The sequence below is a fragment of the Siphateles boraxobius genome, unplaced genomic scaffold (assembly GCF_051911475.1).
Source record: "Siphateles boraxobius isolate OS27281-9 unplaced genomic scaffold, OSU_SipBor_1 19, whole genome shotgun sequence".
Lineage (NCBI taxonomy): Eukaryota > Metazoa > Chordata > Actinopteri > Cypriniformes > Leuciscidae > Siphateles > Siphateles boraxobius.
Window position 1 is genome coordinate 32,925,436 of NW_027508799.1, and position 12,464 is coordinate 32,937,899.

Here is a 12,464-nt window from a genome sequence, read left to right on the forward strand (position 1 = left end):
TATCGTAAGATATGTTGTTTACATGTATGTGATGTTTACATAGCAAAAAATATTTTTCATGTGCTGCCCAAGTCAACAGAGGAAAGGTCAGCGTCACAAGATACCTTCATGAATCAGCTCTAAATTAAAACACATCTAGAGGGCAACTATGTCCTCATACTGTATTAGTCAGGGCGCTATTTTAATCAAAAATGTTCATGAATATGAAAAACATTATTTACAAGTTGAACCATTTCTAGCAATCCTCATTCCAGGTCGAAATTTTCATCACTTCCCATCTCCGGTCCCTCAACAATGCGATCAAACAAGACCAATATCTCCATATTAATGATAATATCTCTACTTTAGGGCACTCTTATAATAACATATTTCCCCAGTGGACGTCAGACATCTTTTTGCATCCTTATGCACACACACATAAAAAAATAAAAAAATTTGCTAGTGGTGAATCAGGCCTTGCTCATGAGGGATCCAGGCACGGCAGCCGCTCTCAGAGCTGGCATAGATGGCTGAGGTTTAATTTGATTAGCCGTCCTGGAGAGACCTCACTAATGTTTATTAGACTGCCTGGAGGAAGTACAGAGAATGCAACCTGCCTGAATCAAACATGTCAGTAAATCTGAAAGTCAAAGTGTTCGTAACATGAGACATCAGTTCATAACTGACAACTTTCTCTACGTCCAAAAGAGCATTTGTTGATGCAATGCAGCGACAACAGCGAGAAACAAAACATTAACGCATCACTGTCACATTTACACACAATGCAGCTTTGCAAAGAGTCTGAAACGGAAAGACGATTAAATGGATGAGCAAGTCATTATACCCTGATGAAAGATTACGAAAGAGAACTTTTTTATTTTATTTGGAATAACGTGAACTAATAAATCAAGAACAAGAACATGGAGCTGTTATAAGCCAAACTACAAAGGAGCAATTTAAGGTGAGCATTAGAGTATATCCAGACACTGACTTCTCCTCAGCTAATCAGACGAGCATCTCCATTAATAACCTTCCTTTCTTTCTCTCTCTCTCACTGTTAATTAACAGCAATTTTCAGAGGGAAGACTCCAGGCGACCTCTTCGTCTCAGCGGGGGGAGGAGGAGAACGAAGGATAACACTAATTGAGAGCGTTTGTGTGAGAAATACACACAAAAGAATCACTCTTGATGTGACATCAGGAGCTAAGTGTAGTCAGTCGAGGACAGGAAGATGAAGTCACCTGACATCATCCAGACTGTAAATAAAGACTCACCTGAAAGATCGCAGGAGACGGTACGCCTTCCCCAAATCTGACACCCGTCTGCAGAGAGGAGCCACGGCCAGCTCCATCTGTAACACATGCACATGGGATGTTTACTCACAGATGCAGAGGGGGTGTGTGGTACAACCGTTTGATTGACGAACGTACTGTCCAATGATTCTAGGTGGTCTTGGAAATGATTGGCTGGAGTTTTTCGAGTCCTGCCCGTTCCACAGATGATTAAATTGCTTAATTTTCATTTCAGTGCTTCTAACTCAGTGGCTGTAAGTTGGGTTAGGAATAGGACTTCAAGTTATTTTGAAAAAATGGACAAAAAAGAGAATCACATACCCCACCTTTAATTTGAGAGCTACCGTGAATTTTCAGTGAAGCTTAAATTTTGCTCTGTTTCTTACAGAAAGCTAATGTATAACTTTAGAAGAATTCAAGACATCATTATTTTGGAGCTTGACAGCCCCATGTCCCATATACTTTATGTTTTAGAGATAAAAGAAAGATCTGAAACAACATCAGGGTGAGTAAATGACAGAAATTTCATTTTTTTAAATGAATTATTTGGTCTAAAGGCACCATATATTTGATTTAAGAGCTACAATGAATTTTCAATGAATGCTTAAATTTTAATGCATGCTCCAGAATGATCGCTTTTATGGTGTTTCGGAGCTTGACGGCAACAGTTCCCATACAATTTCTTTTATGGATGAAAGGAAGTTGGGTATGAATTTGAAACAACATGAGGGTGAGCAAATGATGAATTTTCACTTTTGAATGTTATTTTGAAACCCAGCACCAAAGGAGGAAGACCCCTAGATTGTGAACGAGAGACGAATGACCCTCATTTTCCTCACCTGAGCAAAGTCTGCTGCCAGCCTCATCTTCCCGCCCTCTCCGAGCGGACGCAAGATGCTGGCATGGCGGATGAAGAGGGTGATGGCGCGCTGGGCGATGTTCTCCGTACTGTCGTACAGGAAGTCCAGACACTGCAGCGGGCGGAAGTAGTCACTCATCACGCGAGCGATGAAGCCCTGCAGCTCACGCATGTACAAAGAGCACGGCACGTCCGGGCGGCCAACCACGGGTAGAGGACTGGGCGCAAACATACACAAACAAAAGAGTAGTGTACTGTAATCCTGTAATGTGAGTATAGACCACAGCTACAAGCAACACAATTGATTTCCTCTGTCACATAATCAATATCATAAATGTGTCGCTACTGGAACTGCTGAGATACACAATGTCAGAAAAGGAAGGTCGTGTTAATGCCTTTTAGCAAGTAACAATCAGTTTTCCCTGATGTTTCTCCTTACACACATGAAGAAGCCATGTTTTGTGAATCTCACGTTATAGTTTTCTCACGTTTTACCTTAAAATAAAAAATAAAAAAAGTATATGTCAGGATGCAATTAAAACCATTATTTTCATGCTTTGATTAAGCACAAATCATTTTCCTTACCTAAATGTGTTTGTATGTCTTTTAAGTTTGTTTTTTTAATGTAATTCATCTGTTTTTATTTTTGATGATTCTCACTACTGTAATAGAGCATTTATTTAATATTTGAATACAAATACTATAATAGAATGATTGTTTTAATTAAAATCAGCACGCATTAAAGGCAGTACAACAAATACAGCCACAATATATAAATACTTAATTTAAAAAATATATATATTTGGAAATAATAGAACAAAAACGGTCCTGCAGTTTTACACAATATACATTATTTCTTACTTTTGATTTTACAGTAAAATATGACTTGGACATTGTTTTCGTGAGATTCTCCCATTTAGCTCATCTACAAAAAAGATTGCTGCTGACATGGTGTTTTTTAGACAAAGCCATCTCTATAGCATGTTTATTTCTCTGCCGTCATTCCTCAGGAGTGCCCGACAGCAGGGACACAAAATAAAACAAGTCCACCAAGCCTGACTCTAGTTGCCCTGAGGGGACGAGAGATGTGGACAAAAGGAAGCCGCGTTGAATTACAGGGGTGATGGTTTAAATGTTATCAAACGCTGGCACATCACTCTCTGTTGTATTGGCTGGACCAACCAGACCAACGAATGAGAGAAAGAGCAGGAGACGACGAGAGATAAATGCAAAAGAGTCTTCAGGGAACATGTCAAAAACACACATGTACATCCCCACATCATGAGGATTTTCATGTCTGTAGTCTGGTTGCACTCGCACTCTCATGCCATCTTTCAGCTTGACAAATAACTGAATTGAGATTTGTAAAGCCTAAAGACTGAACATTAGGGAAAGAGTGAAATTAAAAGTCAAATTGGAGCAAAACTAATTTGGCAAACTAAATTGCATCACCCTGTCACTGTAGCATTGTTATACCTAATTTTAAAAATGCTGGCAGCACTCCCATACATTTTTTAAATGGTAAAGAAATATGACAGCACACCCATCACACGTTCTTGCTTTAAGAAACCATTTATGTTGAAATATGGTGAGCTGAGAGAGAACTGATCACAGAACTGCCTTCAAGATTAAATAGGGCACACAATCCCAAATGCCATGTTAGTGTTTGAGGAAAAGCCCACAAGGGGGAGAACACAATCTTTGGGCAACCATAAATCCCAAGTCTGACATCTCTAATTTGTTTTGTGAGGTATTTTGAAATGGTCAAATATATATCTGAAAATTGAGTAAAACTGGAGTGTTAGGTTTCTTGCTTTTCAGCTGCCGGTTAAACTACTCGGACTACTTTACTACTTTTCTGGACAACTTGTTGATCAGTTTGTGAGGGAACTGCAAGGAGTTTAATAAAATCAAAGGCTGCAGTTTCAGAGTGAAGCATGCAACATTTCATTTTAACTATCAAATATTTATTTTACAGTACTGTGGTAATTTACAACAGTAATATATTTCTTACTTTATTTTTATAGAGCTAAAACACACTACTACTTATAATTTATCAACATCAGAGACCTGAACATGCAAATGTGACAACATTATTGAAATGCTAACTTAAAATCTCAGGGGCTGACAAAAAAGTTTGGAAAGCCTGTGATAAATGAACTGGAAGCAATCTAATTATCATCCTCCTTGACTCATTGTTTGATATAACTGTCAAAAGTCAAAACAACATTAAATTAAAATGAAAACTAACTATATTAAATTCTGTTTATCTTTGAGTAGTTTCACATGTATTTGTTTTGGAATGCATGCAATATATGCTGTATATACAGTACTGATAGCACAATGCAATAACAGTGTGTTTGATGCTTGCTTACCCAGAGAAATCCTCCTGGTGCATAGTAATGAGTATTGCTTCGACGGAGTCAGTAACAGAATTCAGCAGGGGCTGAACGGCACTACTCATCAGAGCCTGAACCGACTGCAAAAGACAAAAAAGAATGAATTTAACAAGAAGAGAGAGAATCATTGTTATTGAAGGTGTGAAAGAGTTTCTTCTTTTGAAGGTCATCGGTTTGTGTAGCATTTCCTTCTAACACCTGCTCTCCCTCCTCCCATGTGATGGCCTGACATTTGCTGATGGGACATCAGTCTGACCATCGCGTGTGTCATGGCAGCTCGTCCTAGACTCTTATCTGACTCTCCATCAATGCAACATCAATGCAAACCCAATAGGTCTCTCTGACCAAATAGGACCCGTCATCGGTAAAATTCCCTGCAGGCAGGAGATAAAGAGCAAATCTCATGTGCACATCTCTTCCTCGTAAACCCCCTCACAACAAAGTTGGTGGTCACATACTCAACAGATTTAGCTTTCCCATCATTCTCTGCCCAGCTAGAGGTTTGGAGGTATTGGTGCCTCGTTTCATTCTGTTGTGTTTGTTGTGTTCTGGTTCAGAATAGATGTAAAGAGTGTGATGTGATGAGGAGTAGAAATGTGAAGGGTGATGTCCTGTCTTAAATGGCACCGTCATGCCTTTCAGTTCTACACGTTGGTGATGCAAGTCAGTCCAAGTTCATTTGGGACAAGTTTATATCGAATGTGACTACAGAATATTTCAGAATGAGCTGAATGTTCTGATCCAATTTCCTTCTGACCTGTAATATTGCCTGAATCATAGATCAAACACTGTTGGCTGGCCAGAGGAGAACTGAGCGACTGAAAAAAAATATTTTTTTCTCCATTCTGTCACTGATGAGTTTTGGTTCCTTGCCACTGTCGCCATTGGCTTTTGGCTTGCTTAGTTGTGATATTTAATATTCAATAATATTATTGATCTGCCTGCATTTGTCACCATTATATGAGAAATTAACTGAGCTGGATGATGACATCACGGTTTTCTCCAGAGCGGCTATATAGATAAATTAACTCAATTAGTAACTTTCAAATGAACCATCACTGAATTTACTTAAAGTAACACTATGTAGTTTTTCAACCTTCATTATATATTTCCAAGACCCTTGTGATGGTACATCGACTTACAATAGGCTGAATGACACGTCTGCCATAGCCTGACAGTGTCTGTATCGCTTTTACTGGCACTATGTAACTTCGGGTTTCGGGTAGGAACCCGAGCACAAAAAAAACTACAAAATTCGACTGCTTTACGGCATACGTCACTTCCCCCACTTCCTCAGATTCTGACGTGAGAGCCCAACTAGTGTTTGATACCCGTCTGTATGTTGTTGTCATGACCGAAGCAACAACTAAAAGGAAGAAGGAAAAGGTTTTGTCAGAGGAGACTAAAAGAAGAAAAAGGGAGAGTGACAAATTAAAAGACCGGACGAGGATCCCTATTTGGAGGTAGAGCAAGACAGTTTGAAGACGGTGAGAGTGTGCACGCGCGCGACCGGCTCTCTGCTCGTTCTTTCAGTAACATGCACCCTGTCACAAGCGCAGCAGTCAGTCATCTGTAAAGTCTTTATACATTTATAAATAAATCAGGGAGTCAGGGAGCTGACTATCACGCGAAATGTAAAAGGCTGAATAACATGGCCTGGCCATGTTACTGAATCTATCTGGTCCTCCATTTATCTTCATGAATCAAGTAATGCTAGTAGAGTAGCGAATCATCAATCTGGTAGCTACACTAACATGCTAGTTTACGATGGTTATAATAAATAATCTTTCAGGATAACTATCCTAATGTCTGCAGGCTGATATGTTTGTGTATTTATTTTTCTGGTGAAAGTGTCTTGCCTCTGGCTATAATGCAAATAGATTTTTTCTTCCACACAAACATTGAATTGAATTAGCATATCCGTTATGTAAAACAGTAGACAATAGGCTACTATAATGACGATGTCTTGTAAACGTGAGCTACGCGATCTTTTGACGTTTGAAAAAAATAAAACCCATGAAATTATATTCATATAACATGCTGAAATATATGGCAATGTACCTGGGATGAAGACATTTCACACGCAACGCTGGCAGTCTGCCCACGAGAACTCAAGACAGTATCGGCTTGTCAACAAATGCACACGTGTATCACCTGGTGTAACCATGACAGATTTTACGACAGTAGTAGAAGACAATACTGTTTCCTAACTGTAGGGGGACCCCGAGAGCGAAAACCGCAAAAACGACATAGTGTTGCTTTAAGCTGGACTATGACACTGTTTTCTTCTAGATTGCTGTACAGCAGAAAAAACTTTGTTGCATTATTTTCCTGTTATCACTGTAAAGCTGTTTTGAAACAATCTGTATTGTAAAAAGCGCTAGGCTATATAAATAAAGGTGATTGATTTTACAAGTCTTTGACACGTAGTACTGTACTCTTTTCAATAGGATAAGTGGAAGATCTTCTGATAACCATGATCTCATGGACTTCATGGGTCATGTGCAAATAAAGGCCACAAGACCGTACGTTCCCACATCATGTGAGTCATTTGGGACAGGGGTTTGTCAGATGACATACCCAACATAGGAAGAGAGTGGGTGCCCAACTCTGAGGACAGCGGGTGGTAAAGTGTGGTAGTGTATTTTCACCTTGTACTGTTGTGTTTACACTTAAAGATCAGGGGTTAGAGAGTGAACGCGATCCCGTACAGCTGGCAGGTTTTGTTAAAAGAGATAAAGGGGAAGAGAATGACCATTTTACTCATCTGATAGCCAATTTACCTCAGGGGAGAGACCGATGAATTCAGAGCAGCTCAATGTTTACCCAATTACTTTCTAAAACCACCTTCAGCCTCTGTGTGTGATTGTGTGCGGCTGCTGCATTTCTATCAAAATTCTGACCCTTTGTTCACTGTCCCATGCGCTCGCCTCTTAAATCTCTTTCTATCACGGATGCACAAACAAATACTCAAAGCTTAATGTTGTATCGCACCACTGTCTGCATAAATAGTGCAGTGCACTTGTTGAAAAAAGCAATATAAAATTAATGTTATGAATATAGAAGGCATTACCTGTGTAAGGGTTGGTGTTTGGTTGGGTTCTTGTTTTTATGGTGATTCCTATGTTCCCCATGTGATCATGCCTTGTGCTTTTGTTTTTCTATTGTGTCAAGTTCCCATTAGTCCATTGTGTCATTGCGTTCATACCCCTGATGTTACCATGTTTCTGAGTCTAGCTTTGTCATATTACGCTGTAACCCACTGTTGTGAGTTTCATGTCCATGCCATACCAAGCCTAGTCAAGTTCATGTTACATTTATTTTCAAGTCATTGTTTTGTTTTTGTACATTTTTAGATTTTGGAATAAACTGCACTTGGATTTCAAACTTCAGTTGATCCGTCACAGCCTGCTGTGAGCTTATGTCTAAATAAAATACATGTATAAAAAGATATTGATGTGACCAAATGCAGTTAGGCGTCGTTTACACCCTATTATTAACATGCATCTCCAGTGACTGGTCTTAATTGTATTTCGTCTTTTATTTGGTGACTATATATAATTTACTGTCAATTTATCGCTGCATTTTCATATAGCAAAAAAGCACATATCGTTGAATTTCAATGTAACCACAAATGTGATGTTTCAAGTAGAATGCATTGTTATTTAATCTAGAAGCTATATTAACTATGAATATGCTTCATGATCATTGTGATGTTAACACTAGGTGTTAATGGGATCTTGCAGTTTTTGCTTTACCTGTAAAGATGCTGTGAGCGATTGCTCTGCTCCTGGAGGAAAGGTGCCCAGTCCAGATATAACCTGAAAACAACTCAAAATCAGAAATCATCCAACGTTTATAGCCCTTAAACCATAATTCCTGTCCTTACTCACAGTTCAGGCCCTAAAACAAATAATCCCACTGAAACAAGCGGCCTCACTTTTCACAAGTAAAACTTTGATCACCTCCAGTTTAAATATTTAATCATAGAGTAATCTCTTTTTATTACCTTATTAATCACAGGCAAGAAAAAGCTTCTGCTGTCATGTTTTTTTAATGAGGCAGACCGGGAACTACATCATCTGGTGCTTAAAAAGCCACTTGTGAAATATCACTACTCATATTGTACAGATATGACTAGTGATGAGTCTGCAGTTTCCCCAAGACTCTCTCATGAGGAAAGACTGAGTAAAGGCACTGCAGCCATTTGTTCTTTATAGACAGGTGTCCTGCACATAGAGGAGTTTTATAATACTGCAGGACTCTATAATAACTTCAAACAGTCTAATATTTGAATACCCACTACAGTTTTCTAGTAGTGATTTCATGCATTTTGCTGATTGAGTTCTTATGAGCATCTGTTTATAAAACACAGCTTTGGGAAGCACATAATGGCAAAACATCTATTAAATCACCACATGCCATTAGAACTAAAAGCACAAAAAGAGATGTGCAGAATGTCCAGAGAGGTTTTTTTTTTTTTTTTTTTTACAATACAATGAAATCGAATAGGTACCACATAAATAGTTCTTAGCCCTTATGGACTATATGTCAAGTGTTATGAGAGCTATATCAGCTTTGTCTGAGGACATTTTTGATTTCCTATTTACCACGGCTGTCAAATGTTATTGGAGCCATGTATATTCAAATATGTAGGAATTTAGCACACAAGTCTGAATACTTTTGTAGTACTTCTACTGATTTTTTTTGTAGTATGGTACTTTTACTGATTTTTGCAGCTTTAGCACCCTACCCCATTCCCTTTGATTGCATATCAAAGTACAGAAGACAGTCTTTTAAATCATCAACAGATTGTTTCATGTAAGAAAGAAAGACATAGGTATGGGTTTGGAACAACAAGGGTAAATAAATGAAAAAAATCCGGCATTAAAGAGTGAACTAAACCTATAATAACTATAGTGTCTTGCATATGAGACTTACTTTAGCCACAGCTTGCTGCAGGCGGAAAAGAGAGTTCACCACGTTAATGTTTCTCCTCTGGCCTTCGGTCAGGGGTCCGATCACCTGACTGGCGTCCCCCTGCGTACACAGCTGAGAGAAAGACAGAAGGAAGTGAGAAGAAAGGGAGAAAATAGAGGGATTAAACAATATTAAGTGTCACAACCAAAGACTTGAGTAAATAATCATAGAGTCAACTTCAAAAGCGAGGTGACCGCAGGCTACCACTAATTTCCCCAGATGTCCCAGTGTTCGTCTGAGGTCAGAAGCGCTTTGCTCAGTGGTGGCACAGCGGTCAGCATGCTGAGACACGGGCGTCACCATGGAGCTCAGACAGCAAAAGCAGGTGGCATTGTGGGTAGGAGGGTGAGCAACAGGGAGGGGAAAAAGAAGAAGGATTTGCCATTGCTTAGTGCCACACCACAGGAACTAACAAGCAGAGAGTTGCCTTAGTCACGAGTGGACCACCGCACACAAACACATTCGTGCTGCATTGCTGCCTACTGACATAAACAAACAGCTGCTACAGACAAAATAACTCAAAGTCAAAATCGTAAAAAAGAAGCACGGCCTCCTCTCATCAAAGGTTGGGGGCTGGGGAAATAAAATTGGGGAGAAAAAGAAATATCACACATCGTCTGCGAGGAAAAGCCACATAGGATGTGAGTACCATGGCAACGGTCTAAAAATGGAAAGGCAACAGTTAATTAACGTTTCCCGTGGCAGGTGAGGAGATGCAGTAACACTAGTCATGATTCTAGGTGGGTTGCTCCTTCACACCTGATGTTAAATAAAGCAAAGCCCCCGGTGCATATCTGAAGTCCAATAAATGAACCATTCTGAGATTAACTGCCATGCAACCCTATGTCTGCCCGAAGACCAAAAACATCATACCTCTGTAATCCTCAGAGAAGAGCACTGTTGTCAAATATTTCCCCTATAGCTAAACCAGATTACAGGAAACTTCTTTCAAACTGTAGCTTGCCAAGTAACAAGCCATTTTAAGATAACCTAAAGTAGTTTTTAAAACAAAAGTACATTTGAGGTAAAAATATATTTTTTAGTTAAACTATCGAAGAGTGTTTGTAACTTAAGTAAAACTCTACAGTGTTTCTCAGCATAGCTACTGAAGAAAACTGGCATTAATTGCATCATCTGATTGGACAATGACAATAGCCGCGTTTCAACTGTCGGGCCAGGGCTAACAGCGAGCAGAGCCATTGGCCTTAGGCCTTAGGCCTTAAGCACCGGGCTTGCGTTTCCACTGCCGGGCCAGTAGCCCCGCAACATGAAGCGTTGCTCGCTGAATGCTTAGCTTAGAAAATTCAGCAACAATGTATTTTATAACGTCCTCGTTTCTTCACACGCCATCAAATTGACGTTGTACCCTTTCTTCTGCCCAAATTCTCAGAAGAGCTTTGGTATCTTCGACAGACCAGTACAGGCGATTCTCCATTTCGAGCAGCGATTATTTTGCGCGATATAAAAAAAGTGAAATGTGCATCTTGCCGGCTTTGCCGCAGACCATAAGTTTCCCTAACACCGATAAACTACGCCTTTTACCTTGCCCACGCCTCTAGCCCGAGCTGGCCCGCTTTGGCCTAAGGTATTCGACGGCCCAGAAATCCTGGCCGTTGGCCCTGAGTAAGCCCCGATCAAGCCCCGGAAGTGACAGTGGAAACGCGACTGGCCCTGGCACGCACTAGCACGGCTCGGCCCTGGCCCGGCAGTGGAAACGCGGCTAATGTGCATCATCAGGACACTGGCTTCAGCTTCTGTGATGAAAGAATCACTCTCAAAGCCATCCATACGGCAGATTGGGCAGCAATTTTAGCCACGTTTCAGGAATCATTCTCCCTGCAAGTGCACTCTGCGAAAAATCGCTGCATTAGAGATGGTTTAAGTCCCTTTCTATTATCACTGCAGGAAGGATATGAGAGGTCAGAGATACAGCCCTTCCCTTTGTCTTCATTAATATCCATCCATTAACCGAGTAGTCTGTTTGTGATCGTGTTAAGCTGGGTTTGATAAAAAAGAAACCATCTGTGTCTTGGGGATCTTCTTGTTCCCAAGAATGTGAGGCCTGCTTAAGAGATTTATGCAATATGCTACTATGATATAATTTCCTGAACATAGTCCAAGGAGAGGTCAAGGTTTGGCTCTGAACTGACCCTGAATTGAGTTCACAGGGTTCTGATGGCTCATCCCACACATCTGTCCTGAAGGAAAGAACAGAACCAAACTCTCGTTATTCATCTGCTTGCTGACATAAGACAGATTGAGTCAGTAGGCCAGTGATTCGAGGACAGACACTGGACTAATCCAATCACACCCTCCCTGGCCAGGCAAAATCAATCACACCTCCGGCTCACAGTGAATGGAGATAGACCTACATTTGCGAGTCGAGTCTTTTCTCTAAAGCTGAGAGGCAGTTTAAACAGCTGAGAGGAAAATTAAAGAAATCAAACATACAAATGAAAAGTCCGACAACATAAATCAGTAATCAAAACACATTGAACTTTCATTATGTTCGGAGTGAAATACAATATTCAGCAAGAAATAATGTAGGGTCAAGCATGATTATACAAAAAAGTTATTTAAAAGACCAGAAAGTTACAGGTGAATATCCATGACGTTTTTTCATGTGTTCATGATTACTGGATGAGGATAAAACATTTAATTACCTAATAGAGACATTATAGGCAATGAAATAATTTCAAATCTGCCCATGGAGAAATCTCCTCCTAGATCAAACACGCCTGAACCACCTAATCAAGGTTCAGGATCACTGAAAATTACTGGCAGGTTGACTACCCCCCGTTTTAAATTATGAAAAATTTAGAGCCAAGTACAACAAGAAAATTTTGATTGCTATAGTTATTTCCATGACTTCTCTCAAGGCTTGGAAATTACCATTTTATAATTGTGTCAAATGTTGATCAAGGTTTTACATTACCATGAAATGTTTTTTTCCCC

General features: G+C 39.9%; 1 protein-coding gene across 1 annotated transcript in view; it reads right to left on the reverse strand.

Moving 5' to 3' along the window:
- cog5 (component of oligomeric golgi complex 5) overlaps positions 1-12,464 on the reverse strand; it is a 77,892-nt gene that overhangs the window by 6,672 nt on the left and 58,756 nt on the right. The window contains exons 15-19 of the mRNA XM_077235134.1: positions 9,471-9,581; positions 8,288-8,350; positions 4,506-4,609; positions 2,111-2,348; positions 1,254-1,330 (exon numbers count right to left, since the gene is read on the reverse strand). Of these exons, the coding sequence (XP_077091249.1) occupies positions 1,254-1,330; positions 2,111-2,348; positions 4,506-4,609; positions 8,288-8,350; positions 9,471-9,581 (593 nt within the window). The remainder of the gene's footprint in view (positions 1-1,253; positions 1,331-2,110; positions 2,349-4,505; positions 4,610-8,287; positions 8,351-9,470; positions 9,582-12,464) is intronic.